General features: G+C 39.7%; 1 protein-coding gene across 2 annotated transcripts in view; it reads left to right on the top strand.

Moving 5' to 3' along the window:
* Nucleotides 1–8,352: 8,352 nt before the first annotated feature.
* PTPRR (protein tyrosine phosphatase receptor type R) overlaps nt 8,353–23,168 on the top strand; it is a 152,003-nt gene continuing 137,187 nt past the window's right edge. Inside the window, exons 1-2 of one of the 2 annotated variants that reach the window (XM_054834320.1) lie at nt 8,353–8,524; nt 21,961–22,265. In XM_054834320.1, the coding sequence (XP_054690295.1) occupies nt 8,464–8,524; nt 21,961–22,265 (366 nt within the window). In that variant the 5' untranslated portion in view covers nt 8,353–8,463. The remainder of the gene's footprint in view (nt 8,525–21,960; nt 22,266–23,168) is intronic. The other variant, XM_054834329.1, reaches the window with a different exon arrangement.

Below are 23,168 nucleotides of genomic sequence, written 5' to 3'. Positions count from 1 at the left end.
TAGATTGATATATCTATTTTGAAGTTCCTACCAGGATATTGATTTACTATTTAAATTAAAATATTAAGGGGAACAGAAAACATTAGAAAGACTTATTTTTTGTATAAGACTACTGAGATATATTTATATGATTATTAGTTTTGACAACTCCCCAAATGACTTATTTTTATGAAACCACTTTTCAGATTTTATAAGACTTAAAATTTCTATACATTGATCATCTATAACCCTATGGGTTAGGTTATCTGTGATACATTACATAGGCTGATTACATACTCCTCAGCTGTAACTGCTGATCCACCTGTAGGCTACCTTTGTTACTTATGTTACATTACGATAAGACTTGCTGCTACATGGAAGAAGTAGATATTCCGGACTCCATATGGTTAGACTGCACTCAATGATGTAGTCTTTGTTAAAGCCTTTCCATGAAAAGGATAAATAAAAAGAATTAAAATGAGATAGCAATTCCTTTTGCTTGTGCTCTGGTTTTAATTTTTCTGTCAATTAAAAATTCATGGTTAATAAGCACAATTATTTTTCTTGTCTTTAATCACTGTGTCTCCTAGGTGTTGCTGAGGGAGCCCATGTGACTCGGAAAGCAGGACTGGAGTCCCTAAACTGGCATTAAGAGAAACAATTACTAAATGCTGGCCTCTCATTTTTTATTTCTCCAGATTATAAATTGCGGAGGGGAGCTTGTTTATTTCTTTGTTTGGATAAAATTACTTGCTGCTCAGCAAATTGGAACATGTTTTTTTCAACCCACAAAGAATCTGGCATTCTCTTTCAAACTATAGTGTTTACTTTATTGTCCACAGACCCTCATGCTTTTCTTGTCATCTCCTCCTGTTTCCCTGACCACTTGTTGTCATGCCTCTTGTGTTTTCCCCCATCCCACTGCTGCACTTTAGTTTTTCCTTTTTCAGTCAGACTGCATCTGAGTATTAATGCCTGTGCTGTCTCATGTTGCTAATATTTTCCTTTCCACTCATACCTGTTTTGATATTGCCCTTTAAGCTTCTCCTTTACACGGCCAGGAGCAGGCAGAGAAAGAAGTTCCCTGTACTCCATTCTGACAACTTGTGACTCCCTGCAGCTAAGAATAGTAGTTACAAGGAAGTCCTCCCGGCTTTGCAATGAAGCAAGCACTTCTGCTCTGATGCAATGACCCACAAGCATTCCAGCCAGCAACTAGAACTGGAGTATCGTCAGGGCAGATGAAATTTTGAGAGAATTTTGCTTCCAGCTAAAACCAAACAGCAGCCACCACCCCCAGAAACGCTCAAGTACACACACTGAAAAAGTTAGTTCTTATAATTTGGGACAAGGTTGTACAATAACAATAGGTACATCCTGACATCAAACTGGCTCTTAACGTTGATCAAAACCTTGGCTATACTAGAGATACCTTTTTAATGGGTACCTCTTGGTGTTAACAGGTAGAGTCACATTTGTTGCAATAAAATTAAGCAAACTCTCCAAGAGAGACATGGAAAAAATCAGATCAAATCATTAAAAAATTATAGGCTTTAGAAGCAATCAAAAACCAAAAAGCAACTTCCAGTAGAGGATGCCAGGAAACCTTAATTAGAGACTTAAAAATTGTCGCTGTTCTGAAATTTTTATTTAGGTGTTCTCTGACTTTTACCTAAAGAATAAATTGTGTTTTATTTGTGCATCACAATAGCACTTTCAACTCTCAACAAAACTAGGTATACTGGGGTGTCTGGGCTGGCTATGAAAGTATCATACAGTCCTCATAATTTATAACAATACTTCCAAGCCTGTAGACTAGAACTTGGATAATGTTTTGCTGTAAAGAATGTATTTTTAAAATGTGCACACTAGACTATTTATCTTTTTGATGATTCCTTTATTACCCTCTTTAAAAGTATATTTAACTTCAAACATTATTTAAACATTATATTTTATATATTTTATATATATATTATTTAAGTGGGATACAAATTTGTTATAGGCTGTTGCTTTCCAGTTTATATTTATACAAGCAAGAAACAAAACACTCAAGAAGTAATATTTTTAATAATAAAAAATGTGAGTTCTTTAAAGATTTAGGAGTGTGCTGCAAGCTCCTCCAACTCACTGTGAGTGGACCCATACTGTTCAACTTACACCAATTTGTTGCCGTGACATGGATCTTCCAGAATTGTGTTAAGCAACATGACTAGCATCTGCCTGATTTTCCCCAGCTTCTGCCACAGAGGAAAATTGTTTGAGAGAGATTTTAGAACAAATATTATGTGCATTATTCTGTGGGCTGGTTAAGGGAAGGTAGAAGAAATATGCCTTAGACTTGGAAGGAAAGTAAATGAGCTTTTGCCGTGGTTCTTAATGCTTGTGGAATTTCATTCCAGGATCGTGACTGGTCACTGAAAAGACTTGTTTAGGAGCCCCATGAACTTCAGTAGGATTGTCTGTGTGTGCAGCTACCAGTGTGAGCAGAAAGGCGAAGATTTGATACTTTAAACCAGCCACCAAACTTAAAAAAATAACTAGAGATAGAATCATAGAATCATGAATGATAGAATGAATGAATCATAAATGAACGTAGAGTTTATCCAGAGATATAATTGGGCCCAACCTGAGATGTCTTGGGGTGATCAGGTACCTTCTTCCTTAGCAAACACATGTATAACTTCAGCCTGACATACAGAGATAACAGAGTCGTATTGATTATCTAAACTTCCCAGCCAGGGCAATTACATTACGATCTTTACATTTATGGTATGCCATGTTTCTAATCAAAAATGAATCAAATTATATCCTAAAGCAAAATAATTGATGAAAAAATACTTCTACCCATTGAATGTCTGAACAGTGTCAGGCTGAATGTTAATTATACAAGATGTTTACTTGTTATTTGCTGAGGACAACTGCTATGACTCCGATCCCCTAATGTTCCCTGAATGTCAGTTTAGTATTGACAGATGACAGTTCCCTGTCCATGTTCTTGTCATCCAGCCTAAGGTGCTGCAGTTTTTGATGCACTGACACCTCAACTCCTAGTTGCAAATATATTTTAGAAACATTGTTTGAAAAGCCAATGGGCAGCCAAATCAAGAAAACAGTGAATGTTAAACCAACCTGAGAGAGATGACTGGCAGTTTGTTCTTGTTTATTTGGACTAGGAGAAGAAAGTCAACTTTGCACAAAATTGCATATTCAATTAATAAGATTTTGACTGATTTCTCTTTTATTTCCTATTTCAAGGAACGGTACACTTCTTGAAATATAACATCAAAGGAAACCATCTGAGGCTATTACTTCAACTAGACAAATGCCCAAATTCTCTTATCTTATCTGAACCTGAACTTACTCTGATGTTGGCACCTGTAGATTAGATCAGTTGCCTGAAGTTTGACTCACTTGAGACAGAAGATTATTATTATTATTATTGTTATTGTTATCTGTAAGCAAATTTAGTGACTTCTACGTTAAGAAGTTTGAATCTAGAGTATAAATTGTACTGTGCAAATTACTTTAAATCTCAAGCATAGCTGCTTCATTTCTAGAGGTACTGTGTAGTTATTAGCAACCACGGGTAACTTGCCTTTCATATTTAAATGTATATTAGTATACACACACATATTTGTGGATTTTTATGAGAAAGGCATATCATATTAAATTACTTTGACATAAAATAACTGACTATAGAAATAAGTATAGTTCAAGAGATATATTCCTAGCCTTGACTAAAGGTCTTTTGAGGATAATGTGAAACTTCTTTTTACACCTTTTTCTGCCTGTGTTGTAACTCAAAGTACCTGACTTTATGAATCTTGATTGTCCTGGCAGAACATGTGAGGAAGATATCTTTACTGCCCTCTGGTATGAATAGCATTAAAGAGAGAAGAAATCAGAGAAAATGGTGAAATGGTACCTGGGCTGTATGAAATCAGAGCTGCCACTTGCTGTTCCAGATATTTGCTATGAATGGACCTGGACAGAGAGTCAAAAATGTTAGCAGAGCTAACATAGAATTGTTGATTATATCCTTGTGGAGGGTTGTTTATCACCAACTCAAAACCACAGATATCTCCAATTAGAAATTCAGAAAACAGGTCCCAGGTGAAAAACTTTGTAAGAAAATCTACGAGTCACCTGAGCAAATATTCATATCTATATGTGAGCTAATTATCTTAAATTCCCATTACTGTCAGTGGAGAAAAATCAGTATTATGGGGCATGATTCATCCCAAGGTTGACATCTAAAAAAGGTCAGATACAATACGTTCTAGGACTTCCTGTTTCTCTCTCTTGATGACAAAGGGAGCTCAGCATGACTAGCTTGGAGGAAGATATATACCTCGCAGATGTCTCACGTTAGGTAAAGTGAAACCTACACCTATATTTGGAATATTTCAACCTGTGTCTTCATGTCCCACTTTCAGGCAAAACAATGGAACAGCTAATGCAGCACAGCAGAAAGAAAAGCTGACATTTCTGGCACATTTGCACAATTAGACTTCAGATGGAAACAGTGCTAAAAGACCTTGCCATGGGCAAGAAGAAAAATAGCCATGCTTATTATTTCAAATCTGTTTAAAAGTATTTTACCACTAAATACAAAATGCTGAGACAAGCTATCATCACCCTCGTAGGAATAAGCAGCTCCACATCACGTCCATTCCTCTCCTCCTTCACATGGGAAATACAGAGAAAGCCATAACCAGCATCTGAATTGCCAGCTTCATTTCCCCTTCCTTTCTGCAGCATTGTAAACTCCTGAAGATACCGTAGAATGCCATAGCTTTTGGGCACTGCATTGGAAAGCGGGTGACCCGGAGCTATATATCTTCACATCAAAAGAAAATAATGTAGCTTCACTGGCAATCTAAGTGCATGAATGGAACTTGCTGCCAGAAGGGAAGTAATCAGCACGGCTAAATGCATTTGCAAGTACTGATGTCTTGCCCTCAGTACTGGTTTGGGTTACCCCAACCCCTTACAGATCCTGTTCAGTACTTCAGCTGCTCACACTGGGGATTAGCAGTGGTTTGTCTTGTGTCTTTAACAAGTAGCTTTTGGTCAGGTACCCCTTAATTCGTTTGATTCTTTCCAAACAGCCTCACAAAACAGGAGTGAAATGTTTCTACTTAAGCTATAGCTAACTTCATCAGAAAAAGGGAAAAAAAAATTATCTAAAAATTATAACACACTCTTGCCAAAATCTGCATAATGGTCTTGAAGTTTCATATCTACACACATAGCCACAAATACCCTTGCATCCTCTCTCTCTTTCTTATGCTGTCAAAGTTTTTATTCTCTCTCAGCTGAGTCAGTGTCAGTTTTTCATATCTATATTAGAAACTCTGCCAAAACCAGACACTGGAGAGTCTCAGACCACTTTAAAAGGCTGTAATCCTATAATGACAATACTCATTAAGGAATACGATGCGTTTGCATTGGTACAATAATGATTTTGCCCACAGGCAATCGCTCAGGACACAAGCTATTCCCTGACACTTTTCCTGTAGCAGTTACCTTTCTGCACTGTGTTAAAAGAACCCCTCTTCCCACCCTAGCAGTATTATTTAGTGTGAGACCTAATTGTACATGTCATAAGCTTTCCCCTGCTAAGATCACTCTGTACACACACACACATGCACAAACCAAAAAGTAGTTACTTCTCTGATTTGCATTCATCTCTCCAAAGAATCCTTTGATCTATGCATATAACCTCCTCTTCACCCCTCCTCCTCCTCCTCCAACCTGCTTTCATTTATTACTACGCAGTGCTTCACTTTTCTGCTGAAGCTTGTCAAGGGACAACAGATATAAGCATCCATATTATTCATCTTAGACAAAAGTGTGATTCTCTCTTCTTCAGATATATTCTCTGCTTGCTAATCTACGTATCGCTGCCCTCGTAAACTGAAGATTGGTTTTGAATTTGTCTGTCATTGTTTTAGCTTCCTCATAAAGCAATTTGTCAATGGAAGTCTAGTGCAAAATGATTCCCAGACAAGGTAGGTGGTCTACCCAGCGTGAGAGGGGAGGAAAACAGCAAGAACTCTAACACTTGGAACAGTCTCTCTTAATTGTAACCAATATCGAGTGTGACTTCTCAGTAGCATACTCAATCTGTCACATCAGAAGAGATGCTATGGAAAAAAACATTGAAAAGAATTAGCAGTATCCCATACCATTTACCTCACTTATAAATATTGGTAATATTCAGCATTCAGCTGAACACTTAATTCAGCTCTAGACTTAATACACTCTCTCAGAGTAAGCCACACACTAGTGATCTCCACTCTGTTAATATCATGTTCTGTATCTGGAAATAAAAAAAATAAATTAAAAAATCAGTGAAGCTAGAGAATTCAAGCTGATGCAACATGTGTTAGCTCACTTTCTGTGTAACAGCTTCCCACTCCACAGTAATGCTTCCATTTTGCATTGACGAGACTGCCTTTTAAAAAGGATACATTGATATAAAATTCAGCAAATTATTTAGTTTTAGCTTCCCATTGAATTCAGCTTAAGTATGAGTTGGAAGCCTAAATGTTTTCTTGGATGTGGGCTCAAAACCATCTCAAGACATTTCCCCAGTGGAAAACAATTTTCTTAACAGAGTAGTGGTGAGTCATCTGGTCTTTGTGCCTTAGGGCTCTACAAGTGAGGTGAGTACATATTGCTACAGCACTCAATCATATGAAACCACAGCTGCCTCATCTGTAACCACATGGGGACAAATCAATACCATTAGCTTCACTGGAGTTATCCTGTTGACATATTTGACCCTAAATCCTTACCTAGAACACACAAGGGTGATGACTTGTGGACCATAACAAAACATCAGAGGACTGTAAGTAAATTTTTCTTGGGTCTTTCCTTAGGAGTTGGCTAAATTGTAATTTGCACTGCACAACTTACTGAGGGAAGTATAGGCACCTATATGTTTTTCCCATATGTATATCTCTGAGGCCTGGGCACGCAGGAGCTGCAGTTGTGGGGGCACAAGTGGGGTGCACTGCACAGATAGAGTTCTTTCACTTTTTTTTTTTCTTTCCTTTCCACTAGTCAGAACTAGTAGCATTAAACTGGAACAGGATGTGCTGCAATTTGTTTATACCCGCAGCAAATTATCATCTCAGTAGAGGAAGCAGCAGAAACCTCGCGACTTAGCAGGGCGTCTGAGGCACAACACCTACATGAGATATTACTGAGACGACAGGGCTCAAATACCACTCCTTGTTCAAAAATCCCCTTGATCATTTTAATTCCCCGTTTCAGGCAGAGCTCAAGATCGAGTGCTGTCTTCCGACCCAAGCCTTTTTTCACTTATGTTGCTGTCAAATGAACGACCTAACTGTCTATACGTATGTGAACAGCCGTGTGGGGGCTGGCAAAGGAAGCTCATTTGCATACGTACAGTCACACATGCAGTTGCATCTAGATATCAGGCCCTGTGCAGCCCTTCCCATCTTTATACGAATAAAATTTCTGCACAAAGGTTCATTTAAAGTCAGTTAGAAGCAAGCGACTTAACCCCCTTTGTTATTTTCTACTTTCAGCCGCGTACGCTGCTGGCCACATCCAGCACTAGGCTGTAGAGGGATCACTTGCCGAGTGACACATCTGCCGCTTCCTCTCAAGGTTAGCCCCCAGTGACTCTTTTGATCAATTAAACTCTACTTCAGAAAATGATCTTGTTACAGGGCTGTTTCGTGTTTGGCCTCTTTATGTGGGTCCCTGATACCCGTGTAATCAAATTTCCTAAGTGTCTCCTGAGTAGGTGTTGCATCAGTCTGGTCTGAACCCCTGCCTGGAGTTCAGCAGATCCCAAGCAAATGTTACTTTATTTCTGTATCGGCCGCAATTTCCATCACGCAGTTTTTGCTAACTGCTTACTTTACAACACAGTGTGTCTCACAACATATTGAAGGGGAGGATTGCCTTTGCTGCAAGCATAAAACCACACATCGTCAAAGTCCTCCCAGCCAGGCCAAATCTTCCGAGACGAGCCCCATCGGCACAGCAATGGTGGGGAGATGCAAAACCCACCGCTTCGCTGCAGCAGCGAGCCCCGACTGCTGCTTCAGCTGGGAGCTGAGGGAGAAACCACCCTCTGCCCATACACACACATCGCCTCCTGCCCATACATGCGGCTGGAACTGGAGCGCTCTCTCCCTTCGCCTCTCATCCCCGGACACTCGGGCTCCCCGCGGTCCTTCCACAGCCCCGTCCCAGCCCAGTCACCGCCGCTTCCCGCCGCCCGGGCTCGTCCCTCGCCTCACCCCGCGCCGAGGAGGCAGGTGAGGGCAGCCTCCCGCCCGCGCGGCGCTGCGCATGCGCAGCCCGCTCCCAGGCATGCTCACTGGCGGGGGCGGGGGGGAGCGGGACGCGGTAGCGCGGCGCTGCCCGGCTCGCCTCGGCTCGCCTCGGCTCGCCTCGGCTCGGCTCGCCTCAGCTCGCCTCGGCGCGGCTCGCACCATGCGGCGGGCGGCCGCCTGCCTCCGGGCGCTGTGCCTCCTGCTCCACCTCCGCGCCGCAGGTGAGCGGGGGGGCGGCGGGGGCCGGACGGTGGGTCGGGGAAGGCGGCGGACACCCGCTTGCCCCCGGCGGCGCACCTGTTGTGGCGGGGGGTCGCGGATCCGCGCGAGGTAACGGCTGCCTGTGGCCGGGCGGGCAGCGGCGGGCGGCGCGAGCGCCTTTCAGCACCGCGGACAGCGGGCGGCCCCGGGCGGCAGCGGCGCGGCGAACCCCGCGCTACGCGCCCAGCGCCCCGCGGAGCGGCCGCTCTCCGGCCCCGGATCCCGGGGACCTGGCCGGCGGTTGGGGCAGCGAAAGAGAATTGTACGTCTTCATCCCTTTTTCTTCTTCTTTTTCTTCTTCTTCTTCTTCTTTTTTTTTTTTTTAATTTATTGGCGGGGAGGCGTTGCTACTTGTATCTGCTCGTGGCAGCAGGATCTTTAGAAAGGGAAATTTCAGCTGCGACAGCAGGCGTTTTGGCTGTAGCGGTGATAATAAATCCTCTCTCTGCTTTGCTAGCGAAACGTGTGCCTCATTCAGAAATGTGGTGAGCGATGAGCGCCCTAGTACGTACATGAAGTTCCACTGCCAGTTTCGTTCTGATAGTCCTAGCTTGTATTTCTGGCATAAATCTCGGGCTTCTCTTAAATCGTGAAAAACTGCTTATTTTTCAGAGTCTCTCTCTCTTCTGTGCAGACTTAAGCATATGTACTCTTACGAAGGAAATAATATCCAGAGTAACTGTATAATTGAATTAAGCTCTTAATTAGTAAAGTCAACGAGTTTTTTTGTTTTATCATTTATGGCAAGCATAGCTGCTTCCAAAGTAGTAAATGGCTGTTCCACCCTGCTTTTAACTTCACTGAAGTTTAATTAAGAACAACAATTAAATGTGCTGGTGCTGATTCTTTCGCTGCTGGGAATGTTGGTTTTAGGAGAGATTTTTAAGGTACAACTAATCTGCATTGTCTTGCTACAGGATCATTAAAATTAATAGCTGAATTTCATGTCTCTCTTAATGTGGAAGCAGTGCACAAACATGTATGCCCTCACACAAATAAGCTGTGTTATGAATAATAGTTGTTTATATGGGTACATCAGGAAGCGGGCACTTCATTCTTTTGTTTGCTGTTGTCAGGAGAAGTGGTTTGCCTCGGTTATTGGTATTTTATTGCCCTGGAATATTAGGCTACACATCATAAAATCTCAGGAGCCTCTTTCCTGTGTATCTGTAGTTAGGAAGCTCATGCTGTTATGCCTTATATTCATATGTGCAAGAGATTATTGACAAAGATAGGGAGCATTTTGTGATCCATTTTAATAAAAGCCTTAAGCTGCTTTTAGATTGTTCTTTTACAACATGTATTAAAATGATCATCTGTACAAAATTAGTGTACAGCCTCTGTTTGACATAGCATGCCTTCTAATCTCAATGTATCCTCTATTAATAGTGAACTTCACATTAGTTTTAATGTGCTTCATTTTTCTATCCTACTAATGGAAACTGGGTTTATATCATGCCAGTAAGCCATTTACTTTCTTTACTAAGTTTTACTTCTTTCATTAAGTTACTGGGAATGCTTGCAAACACAGCTTGGCCTTTATTATGAAAATGTCTCTAATCATGAGAAAAAGAGAGGAAAATAGACATTTATGTGGTGTTACTTTATTCCCTGGGCAATCTTGGAAAATAATTGTTTCAGAGAAGGCAACTGAGTGGAGGGACAGGAGCTGAATTCAACCTTTGCGTACTGGGCACGGCTCCCATTGAGCGCAAGAGCTGTGCTTCCTCTAAGGCAGGGCTGCAAACAACTTGCTCTTGTTGGAAGTCATTGAAGATGTCACAACAATGAAATAACATGGCAAGCTTAAACTGCTAAGACTTCTCTGTTTCATCTAATGCAAGTAGAAAATTTGGTCTTACACAGGTTATGACTATGGACATCTTTTATGTATAGCCTAAACTTATGAATTATAGACGGTGATTTTGCAGCTTTGGTTCATGTGGAATCACAAAAATACATTCCACTTGCCACTAGTGCTAGGTCACTAATTCTATCCTGAATGTCAATTTTTTGGTAATGTGATGGAAACTGCTTGGCTTTTTTGTTCCGAGGCTTAACATGCATGAGGCATGCTTCTAGGGAATGCTAAAGAAACTGTCAGTAGGCATTAACAAAATCTCCCTTGATATCAGTTGGTGATAATAAATTTTAGAGAAAACATACGTCTACATGTACTTGAGCTAATGCTACAAAAACAACAACAAAAAAAATCAGTCTGTAATGTGTTTAAATAGTGCTTTGTAATGGAAAGGTAATGCATGTCATATTGCAAATCTGGTTTGCTATGGAAAGACAATTCACCTATGGTTGTGTTACAGTACCCACATATGTATTCACATAAAAAATGGAAAATATTCTTGTAAAAAATGTGATTGGAAATTTTCATGTGCTTAAAAAGGTACTATTTTACTAAGTTGATTTAGATACCAATTCCAATAAAGTATGACAGCTGTGTAAACAGAAAATTAAATCCAATTGTGCTGTTGGTATACCCATGTATTGCTTGCTGAAATCAAAGACACTTGGCGTGTGTATCTCTGAAAAGAGAATTAGGCCCTTCTGCTGAATGCAGCAGGTGAAGTAATCAACCTGTATAGAGATTGTTGTTGGATGAAGACCTAAATCTGTAGTGACTGAATACAGGTCAGCATGAACCTTCAACTTACATTACGCATTGCATGAGAGAGTGCATGACAGCGCGGGTTATACCGGTTTTTAGTAGGTATGATCTAATACATGTTCTTGCAATAAAAAACCTAATGTCTCCCAAGATGACTAGGAAGCATTGTTTCCTTGTAAAAGAATGGCAGGTGGTAGCAAAAGCACAAAGTGATGCATTAGACTAACTTGTAATTAGAGCCATTTGCGTCATCCAGATTACTCAACTAATTAACTATTTCACCTCATTTTCTGTTTTAACAAATTTCGTGAACAGAATTAAAATATGTGATGAGTTAAATATCCAGCCACAGGAAATAGGCTAGGAAAATCAACTAGACTAGAAAAAATACTTCCTTGGTTAACAATCACCAGATCAACCCACCACCTGCCTTACATGAAAATCTCTCTTTAAGAGAGCATTTTTGCAGAATTGGCTTTCAAGATGAGCAAATCTTCATCAGTGAAGAGATGCATTGACAACCTTAAGTCAGTATGGACCAATACTTCCCTACCAGCCTTTTCTAGAGATGAAACATATAGATCCTAGCCTCAGCCTCTTGATGGATCCATTCCCCAAGCCCTCCAGCTGAATCAGGTAAAATCCAAGGTAGGAAATAGTGACATTTTTTCTTCCTGTGGGCAATGGTGTAATAACGTGAGGATTGCTTATATCAAACCCAAAATTTCTTTGACCACAAACTAACACTCCTTTGGGTAGAATTCACTAAGTGTGGAAACACGTGTTATAAATATGCTAGATTGGTTCTCACTTAATTGTTACCAAACTCCACAGGGTGGTTTACTAAGTTCTTCTGAGCAGAAGCTAGTACTTCAGCTTTTCTGGTCAAACATGCACTGTGTGCTATTCTCATGGGTATTCTCATGTTGGAAATTACTTGAGTAGACTGCAGTTTCTACTTAAGTGTTGGGGGGCCTATTTTCTACAAAATGCACAAACTCTGTCACAACAGTAAGAAGATCTGGGTACTGTACTTCTAGGGTTGAGGTGAGATCTGCACAAAATGCATTTGCAATCAGATCCATTTCAGTAACCTCATACTAATGAGTGAATAATGCTAGCTTCTAAATACATTTACAGTGAATGTGAAGGAGCTATTGATTTTAAAAATGTATTGAAATTCTGCTTCATTACACTAACATAATCTAAATGAAGCTGGTACTTATAATTGCCTTCTGTAGAAAACATATTGCTGGCCATGAGTGGGTGTTTTTTACTGGAATAGGCATTTGTGCCTTTTATTAGTGGACTCAGGGATAATCAGAGGGTAGACATCTGTCTTTTTAAAGGTTCTATTGGGGAAAAAATAGTTTTATAATTCAGTATCTGACTTCATATTTTTGAGGAAGTATTGAGGAAAGGGAAGTATTTGAGGAAAAGAGACCCTTGTAATGTTTTTACATGTGGAAATTCTCGCTATTCATAACGTTGAAAGACATCATCTTCCACGAGAGGTTTATGTTCAGTACATCCATTAGGAAATTATTGAGGTTTGTGATCTTGGAATCCCTACCTAATTTAATTAGTTGTATTATGAGAGGACTGAAACATCTTAGACAGCAAAGGCTGGTTCCAGCTTCTCTGGAGAACAAAGCAGGGGACTTGCTGAAAAAACATGAATTAGGCTCTTGGGGGAGTCTGTCTCTCTAGAAGGAGGCTAATGAGATAACAGTGGGTGGCTGTGTTTGGTGGTAGTCCCCCTCAACGGGGATGTTATGAGGCTTGATGTAGGGAACTAGAAGGGGTGGTAGGACTCTTATTCCATAAAGCACAGTCATTGTCCTGTAGGATTTTCAGCATGCCTTCAGAATAAGTACTTGGAGAAGCTTAATAAGATCTGCTCAGAAATCTTCACTGTGATTTCCTAGAGCACTATTAATGAAAAAACAAAACAAAAAAACCAGCCAAAACTTTTACACTGAACTTGACTTCCCTTCATACCAGCCATGGATTTCCATATAAATACTATATATTTTGTGGAGATACTATGTATTTACATCCATGTTATGCAGAGCAGAATTTGGAAAATGACAGTAATCACAAAATTAGCAAAATGATGCAGCACTTTCTCACACCTTCTGGGAAAAAAAGTCTGATGTGAGACTATACACTACATTAGTGCCAGGGCATAAGTATGGCAGAATACTTAAGTGCCTTTGGGACCAATGGCTCATCTCTTAATTCACATGAGCAGACCTAGAGAAATCAATGGTCTGTAGTGTCCAGTTTCATTATTGACATATCAGGCAACAGGCCCATAAAATGAGATGTAAAGTGCCTTTTTGAAAAAGATACCACTCGTGTGCTTAATTCAAATTCACCGTAGCTGTGGATATTTTTGGCCAGAACATTTTTTCTTCCTACTGAAAAGGACAAATTCAGCAAAAATGAATTGTTTCTATTTTCAGCAGATTGCTTATTAGAAAAGGAAAAAAATTCCTTGCAATCATCTCTCTTTCCTGCTCCCTCTCTTGTGTATACTCCCTCCCTTTCTCGGGGTGCTTTTGCACTCTCTCACATATGCGTACATGCCCTCGCTTGCTCTCACACGCACACAGAAAAATGAATTGTATATACAACTGCACACAGACATACACAGATTTCGTACAAATTGATTTTGTCTAAATTTTTTTGTTTGGTCAAAAGTTCTGAACGTTTTGTTTAAGGGCAAATCAAAATATTTTTCCAAATATTTACAATTGTCCTGTTCTGTGCTTGCTTAGCTCTGGTGTAGGTTACTTGCTCTGAATTTTGACATGTCATGGGTACTGCTCCTCTGCTGCAAAAGGCCTGGCCTTTTGATTACTGAACCCAGCTAGGAAAGCACAGAACCCTTCCTATGAAGGACTGTGACCTTGTAGACCTGCAATATGATGTTGCCTTTGCTAATAACAAAGCCATAAGCTTTGTACTGAGTTTGCAAGGCCTCGTGACTGGGGCTTGTCAGGCCTGCTCTACCCGAACTTTCCTTGGCCTGCCTATTTTACTTCGTTTAGCTCTGACAGCAGTTTCTCTAAATGACCAAGCATCTATATCTGTTTTACTCTTGTTTGTCTTTGGGTGGTGCAACTCTAGTTTTGTACAGGTAGCAGTAACGCAGGTCTGGTAGAACAGCAGAGGCACTGAGAGTGGAGGCACGGGACACGGCGTAGAGGAGTGAAGGTGTGGGACGATAAGAGCTGGGGCACAGGCTTGGCACTGAAGACCTCATGCTGTAAACAGCTCAGTAATAGGTAAAAATGCAGACCTGGAGCTTAAGAAAACTTTTAGGGGTTAACAAAGTGAACAAAGAAATAGTATCTGACATATGTGCATGGCACCATTTATAGCAAACTCAGATGTAACCTGGAGCTGCAGACCAAATGAAGAAAGAGAAATGTGTAAATGCATGTTAGCAAACAAATATATATGTGGCCCGAAGAGGAAGGAAGAAGAGAGGAAGAATCCAACAGCATGAAGATCAGATTCCTCCTGGCAAAGGACTCCAGATGCTGACAGCTCCTCATAACATCCCCCTATTACCAACACCAGTGTGAAACCACGGACCATAGCACCTAGAGAAGCAGTGGAAGGGTGAGCGTAACACCAGGGAAAGGCATAGACAATTTTAATTGTATTATTGTTATTATTGTAACTTTTTCTATATTATTATTGTTTTTCTATAAAAATTAGATCTAGACTAACGATGCTTCTTGAATTACATTAAGATTTTCATTATGCTAACAATAAACTCTCAGTTTTACTTCCATGTATAAGGTATGCTTCCTCTTTGCTCATGAACAAGACTTTGAATGTAATAGATCTGAGAAACTTCTTCTGGCTGCAGGAGACTGTGAGAAGCTGTGCAGGAGCATGCCCAGTGAAATATGATTAGGTCTAGCAGCCTACTTTGGATAGGGAATGGCTTCATTTGTATTGCTCTAAAAGGTTTTGTCTTAAGAGGAAGCTGTAGTGTAAAGGAAGGATCTGATCAGGCTTTGTGTTCTGGCATTATTCTCTAAACAATGGAAACAGTCACAGCCTGCAAGTCCCTCTGCTACAAGGACTGTTTATATGTGGGAAAATATTTTCCCAGGTCAGTTCCAAAACTTCCAATGTGTTGCTATTAAACCAGCAAGTGGATTCATAGTTTTTCCTTTTCAGGTTTGCCTGACCTTTTAAAAGTATGTTCTGTTGTCCAGCTAATAGTGAAGTCATATTTTTTCCACTCTTTAACTGCTTTTTATTGCTAATAATTCTTCATCCACCTTGCTAAAGTTGAACAGTAATTTGTGTTTGGCTAAAACTGCGTAGCCTATCCTAATGAGATTTAGATTTGATTGATGTACTACTTTGCTGGCAGTAAGACATACTGTTAACTAGACAGTACAGATGCAAGGCATATTGCCTCCAGACAGCTTTTGTTTTCATTTGTACTTTCAGCATCACTTAAAACATTTTTATTTCCCACCAGATATGTTTTGATTTTTCTTTTCCCGGTAAGATAGATGAAACAGAGATAAAGCAGTAGACTTCTGTATCTTTTAAAGTCACAGCCAAAGGATGCTCCCATTGCCTGCACCAGAAGGACAACCTTCACAGCCCAGAGAAGACACAAATCTTTTAAACGTATAGTAATGTTTATCCCGTCTCTAGAAATTACCCAGTAGTTAGCATTTCCCTTAGTATCTTTGTCATCAGGACTCCTGAGAGTTAGAGCCATGATCATAAATGGCTAGCATAATATTAAGCATTTTACCACAGATGCTAAGAGATTTTTTTTTGCCTGCCCTTTCACTTGGCCAATATCTACTTGGCCCTTATACAAGCCAAAGAGAACTGCAAACTCTGCTCTGCAGGGTGTGAGACCATATCCATCTCAATGGACTAAAAAGAGACAGGCAATGAATCTCCTAGCTGTAGGAACATTGGCATTATTGGAGAGGATTGATCAATGGTCTGCGTAAGTACATTGACCTGCCTCTCTCAGTGACTCTGGGTGGCTGTTCAAGAAGAGATGAACCATTGTGCAAGAGGTGTTAAAGACCAAGCCCGTCCGATGTCTGAGGCAGGTTTATAGGGTGTGAAGAAAGGTTGTATGGGACAAAGAGCATCTTTCAGAACAGTGAGCTAAACAGAAAGAAAAAAGCATGTGGAGCTCAGGATACAAAATTTAATTACCAAAGTTTTGTAAGTCTTTTTACTGAAAATGAGAAATTATTTAGCAACAGCATTAAATACTGTACTCAAATTGCATTTGACTTAAATTTATCTTTGAAACCAGTCATGTTTCAGCATGTTTTTCCCTTGTAAAATGACTCTATGTTTTCTGCCTTTTTTCCTCCAATTTCCATGAAAATCTCAAGCTGTGTAATATACCAAGATATCTGTAACTATAAAGAGACTTCAGTGTTAATGTAGTGCTAGTTATAGTACTAAGTGTGAGTTTTAAAACTATGTGTCTATATTCACCTGTGCATTTTACTTACTAATCAGGTGTACCACAGCAGTTCTGTCGATGGATTTGGGGTGGCTGTACTGCTTACAAAGTATACCTCTCATTGCAGAAAATGGGAATGTTCAGGAACATACCTCGTTATGAATCTAATTTGTTCAGATTAAAACAAATAATAAGACTTGAGACAATGACCTCAAATTGTTTTTCCAGACACACATCAAGACTTTAGACACCATTATCTTGGCCCTATCAGGTTTACAAAAGAATGTTATATCCCACTGGGACTCTCCTTTTCCAGTTGAATAAAGTTCTGGTTTCTGGGTCTAGAGGTTGTGAGATAAAAAAAAATCTGTAAAGCTGTGATATTTTTATGTTTTAAAAAGAGAAAACTGTGCTACTGTGTTACTGGCTTATTAATGGATCTTGACTATCTTGAAGCTTTTTATCTGTCTGTTTTAGAGAAACTGAAGGTATTTGGCAATTGGGAATCTAACAATTTTCTTTCAAATAAAATATCAACTGTCTGAGACTATTCAGGGAGTCAAGACAGTCTAGAGAAATCTTGGGATTTCTCTATTAAGCAGAGGCCAACTGGGACAGTCAAAAGTGCCCACAACATCTTTTACATCAGATTTACTATTTATTACAGGCTTTCATTTCTGCATATGTAATACACATTTGTAGTGTAAGACGGGCTCAACAACGTGTGCTATCCAGCATTCTTGTGATTTACCCACCTATTATCATAAGAAACTTTTGTGCTTCCCATATACTGGGATGATATGAGTATTTCACATGGACTTCTACTGACCCGTTATCCATCATTTTTCTGTAGATTGGATATTTTTTTTTCTTTTTAATTCAGGACAGAATCTTCTATGTTTCTGCAGACAGCTAAGAAAATCAAGTGAACACATAGTTGGAACCAGCAAGCAGAACTGCTGGAACCAGCAGAACAGGGAATTTTGTAGGGATTTTTCCAATTTTCCTCTCCAGGAAGGATGATGAAGACAAAGATGGCAACTGGTGGCAATGGTGGAAATATTGAAATTAGCACAAGCAGTGAAGATGTTCAAGACATAGAAAGTATGCATTCTACATCGCTCTGGAGCTTCTTGTTGCACTTTATTAATAGATGAAGTGTTTCAATTGGTAAAGGTTCTAGAAACAAAGCTCCAGGGATTGGAAATGCAACTAAAGATAATATGAGATTTTGAGGAAGGACAATGCTGTTGTACAGGAGAAGATAAATTAAAGAGTTACAGTGGAAGAACATGGAAGCAAGATCAAGACAGACTTTCTTGTTAAAAAACAAATCTAAGGAGAAGCAGCATCAGCATGTGAGGAGTTGCAAGGAAGAAAGAAAAGTCAATCAGTAGGAAAGAACAGAGGAAGAAGTAGCAATATTCATCAGGATCCAGAGCCTAAGAAAAAGAGTGGTGACCAATCACGACATTGTGCAGACAGAAGAAGTGGAAGAAAAAATCAACAAATCATACCAGTGTAAAGTCAGTGCAGCATATGTTACTAAAGGGAATAGGAATGGTTATTACATGAGATGATCTAGATGAAGGAAGGGTAGGTTGTCTTCCGGGAGCAAAGGTAGATACAAACCTGCTGCTGAGAAGTTCTGATATGAGTTGGAAAGTAGCCACTGATTATTGTTCATTTTGGAACAAATAATGAAATAAATTTTTCCATTAACATAAAAATAGCTATACTTAGCTGAGAAATAGGTGAAGATTCAGCATCTTTTCGATTAGAAGAAACAGCATGGAATCACACTATGAACATCTAGTTTGTTCTCCTCAATGCAAAGGCAGAATAAACTGTAATTCTTTGTAAATATACTTGAGGGGAGGGAATTTTGGAAGAAGGAATAAAATTATTTTAGTTAAAGGGCGTTATCAGCACTGAGTGAATATTACAAGTCAGCCATGAATAACTCTACATTCTGAAGCAGAGTTCAAACAGGGTAGTGTGAGCAGAATACAAAAATTCACATTAAGATCAAGTTTGCTAAGCTTATAGAAGAGATACCTCTAGGTATTTAAGCCTTGTCCTAAGCCCCATTTTCCGAATTTCCATGTGTGTTGGGATATCTGAAGCTAAAAGACACCAAATTTACTTTTTACTATCATACTGTGGTACTTCAGTTCTTCTTAGCTTCTGATGGTTTCCGCAGGGACCATAAAGGAGTACTTGCTTTTTCTGTATAGGTACAGAACTTAGTATGGGAATCCCAGTCTTCTCTCTCTTAAGGGTTGGAGACTGGCAATATTTAAAGGTGATGTGTAGCAGAAGTGCTGGTGTTTCTAATGACTGACTTCTCCAAGTGTCTCTGCTACATACTGCTTGTGTTCAGAGCTGAAGCTTGGGGAGTGAAAAAGGAATATGTTCCCCTTTCATCAGATTAAGAGGAAACTTTAGGCTTCCCTGCGGTATCAAGAGTGGCCCACTTGTTAGGGTCACCTGAGGCGTTCATAGCAGTCTGGGAGCCAAAGTCTGATCTTGGTTAGGGCCTTATCCACCATCTACTAAAATCAGTGATGTTTTGCGCGTGGGGCACTGTAAATGCATGTAACCTACTTAAGCTACTGGGGCTATGTGGACTTCTCAGAAAACCAAGTTCAGCCTAGTAATTTGAACTTCTGCGCTGTCAGCTGGTAAAAATAGATTTGTGTGAGTGTAAAGAGTATGTTGTATAATTAGACTTGTTAATTTCCCATTTCTACAGGATGGGCCATTACCAAAGTACATTTTGTTGTCCATCTTGAAAGATCTGCTGCAATGGATCATGTATTGAATCTGCTGCAGGGACCGGTGTTACTGATGTGATTTTTAGCTTTCTAATGGAAGCGAGCCTGCTGGGATTTAGTGGGAAATGGTGATACTGCTGTTAAAAAGTACTGAGATTCATGAGCAGGCAAGCCTTTTAGGGAGTTCCTTTAACTATTGTTTTATCAAAAAAATAAGACAACCATTCAGGTTTTTCTGTGTTACTCTGGGTTCAGTCAGGATTAACTCTGAAATCATACTTGGGATTTACCATAATATTATTCACTGAAGAATTTGGGCCAATACTTATTAATATTTTTTTTTTCTATTTCTTTCAGTAAAAATAAATTAAATAAAAGGGGAATTTGGAATATTGAAATGGGTAGGAAATGCAATATAAAGAATTCCAGGAGAACCACTGTGGTTTTGGTTCCCTCAGACACAGAGGAGTAGGAATGAAGGAAGCAAAGAGGAACCACAGACACCAGTTTTGGAATAATGGTTGTCTGTGAAGGAGACATGAAAATAAATTCAACAAAGAGGTGACTATGAGAAGTGCTGATGTTTCCTTGTTTTTATTTTGCCATTCACAGAGCTCTCTCAATTGCCAGGTAAGACCAGCCCTCAGGATTTTATCAATGAAGCCAACACCCACAAAGCTTAATGAGATCCCAGCAAGCTTAACAAGCTTTTAAATTGAGCTATCTTTCAGACTGTACTCTGCAGTTTCTCTTTTTTTTCCTCCTGCTCTCAGTCATCTTCCCAATCAACAGCTGTACACATGTGACCTCAGAGGTCATCTCAGAAATTGTCAGTGTTTGTTTTTACCATTTAAAAGAGTAGCCTTAGGTTTAGCATTGTACTTTATACTAGGAGGATCTCTAAGTGTACTGCAAAATGTAGGATTCTGTGTTCTGTCTTCTTCCTATTGATTTTCTGCTCATGTATGTTATGAATTGCTTCACCGCCTACTGACATGGACCTGCTTTTGGCAGAGAATGCATTTCCCAATGATGCATAGCAATACTATAGCACAGATAAGGTATTGTCCTTGATTTTCCTAACCAAAATTTCATGAGGAAATTAGGTCAACAGAATGTAATTACCTACACTGAAATCTCCTAAGGGCACTGGGTAGAGCTGTGCAAATGACTGATTATTGTGATTTGCTTACAGAAGCAAAAAAATCAGAGGCAAAAATCAGTCTGAATAGAACAAAATAATTTCTTGTTCAATCTGAATTGAAACATATTGATTCTGAGCTGTTCTTCACAGCTCATTATGAGAATTAAAATAACATTGATTTTTTTTTTTTTTAACTAAAAATCAGTGCACAAACGCAACATTGCCATTAACTCCAACAGTTTCTGAAAAGGAAATTCCAGGCTGATCAGAGCAAGCTCTCTGGGTTCACTTCTCTTAGAACACAAAGTCCTTTTTTACCACAGTGGTTTTCTTAGAGCACTCTTCCAGGAGGTGACTAATACAGCTTTGGTTACTTTTTATCTATAAAGGAGCTGATCCTTGCCTATTTTTCTGCTCAGAGGGACAACCTGACTTCCAGACTGGGAGCCGAATTGGGCTGTTGGAGCTGTTCTGTTCTTCACAAAGGAAGTGAAGATTTGCTAGGTTTCATCCATTAAAAAAAAAAAAATAAAAAAAAAATTAAACTTCAGTTCTGGCATCATTAGGAAGTATTTTGACTATCAAAAGAAAACTTATTTTTTACTAATACACAGCTTATTAAAAACATGTAATCTAAAAGAGTTTTTGTGCCCAACACCAAGGCACTCAAGGTATGGCTAAATCCACACACCAATAACTCCTCTACAGAGAGCCAGGTGCTTCACTGGCCGGCCAGAAAATGCTTGGCTGTAGGCTGGGTCACAACAGGAGTTGGCACAAGGGATATAAGACCTCCTGATCTAAGCAGTTAATGACATCTGAACAGGGAATGCAGAATTGTGATTATAGACTCAGGCATCTGAGCTTTACCTTTCTTTTCTTTCTAACATGTTTAAGTCTGATTTTTTGGATCTCGTTCTTGGCCTTTTCTCCTCAAATCCCCTTATATAAAAGGTGATCACAGCAATTCTCATTTTTAGTATTACTGGTTGATTAAATAAATCAGAAAGTGGACTGCCTATGTTTTTCTACTGGAGTTGATGCCGATACAAAAGTTGAACTTGGCTTAGCATGTGCTCTGCTCTTGCACATAATTTTTGAAATGAAAGTCTGACTGGAAGTATAAATAACATTTAAAAAATCACTGTAAAAATGAGTTTAAGGATATCATAGACTTCAGCTACATAGTAGACTCTCTCTAGTGTTGTTAGGCTGTTGCTATAGAAATTGCATTGTGGGATTTTAAGGGACTTCTTGTATTGCACAAATATTCTTTCCAAATCTTGTAGAACCCAAAGATCTCATCAGATTTCCAGTGCTATCTACAGAATATCCAAGAGAGGCATTCTAAACTTATTCTTCTCTTTCTGCAGGCTGCTTTTCTGGAGACAATGACCACTTTTTGGCAATTCATCAGCGAAAGAGTGGGAAACCTGTGTTTATTTATCACCATGTGCAGAGTCTGGAGAAAAGTCTGGATACAGACAGTTATAAGAATTCCAAACAAAATTTCCATTCTTCTTCCCACACCAAAATAAGCAAGCTGCACCCTGCAATAATTGTTAAATCAACCTTGCCCAGACCTGCCTACGACCCATCCCTCAATCTGTTAGCTATGACTGGTCAAGATCTGGAAGTGGAAAATCTTCCTATTCCTGCAACAAATGTGATTGTTGTGGTAAGTGCCTTTTTTTTTTTCTGAGTTCTGGAGTTGTTTTGTGAATAAATATGCCTATAGATAAATATAGACATAGATTGTAATGTGGGGTACCCAAAGTTCATATTCCACTGCCTTGCTAATCATCTAAATCTGAATAATGATCACACATCTTGAAGCTCTTCACTTTAGTAGAACTCGCATTCATATAGCCTCACTATGATCAACAAGCAATCTGATGAACCAGTGCAGAATATAGCCTCTCTGTAGGTAAAGAACTTACCTTTGCCTCAAATGCCTTTAATCCTCTTGTCTTGATTGGTATTTGCACTGCTTTTTCTGGATGGATTTTAAACTTGTTCTGTGTAGGGCACAAGAAAATGTACTTTAGGGAACAATTCAACAGAGGCAGGGAGATTTTAAAAGGCTGATGCAAAGGATTCATTGACTTCTATTTCTCCAGGGAATCCTCCATTATGCTTATGTAGCTGTTTGAAAACAAGCCTGTTTTTTGCAAAGAATAAGAACTATGTTTTTGTTGGTATAATCCATATGTGCTTCTTCTGGGACATATGGTCTGGGACCCTTCTCCTTCAGTTAACTATGCTTATGATCTATCCCATTCTCAGAAAAGTGATGTCAGTGCTCTCTCCTGCAGTGGAGGGCATGTCAGTGGAATCATGTCCTGATGCCACCCTGCTGCATGCTCACCCTGCGTGCCAGTGGAGCAGCATACTGTCAGTAGAGCTGTCCTCTGTGGAGTGCACAGCGCAGTCTGTACATGTTCTGCACAGACACTGCTCTGCCTCACCAGGGTGCATAGGTAACCCCGCTTGATTATGGAGAAGAACATTGGGCTCATCCTTCTTCCTGCAGGGAAGAACACCCATTCATAATGGCTCACGCACTCATTAGAGTGAACTA

Source organism: Grus americana, chromosome 1, assembly GCF_028858705.1.
Source record: "Grus americana isolate bGruAme1 chromosome 1, bGruAme1.mat, whole genome shotgun sequence".
Classification (NCBI taxonomy): domain Eukaryota; kingdom Metazoa; phylum Chordata; class Aves; order Gruiformes; family Gruidae; genus Grus; species Grus americana.
Note: the sequence above shows the minus strand (reverse complement) of the source record. Positions and strands in the feature narration are given on the sequence as shown.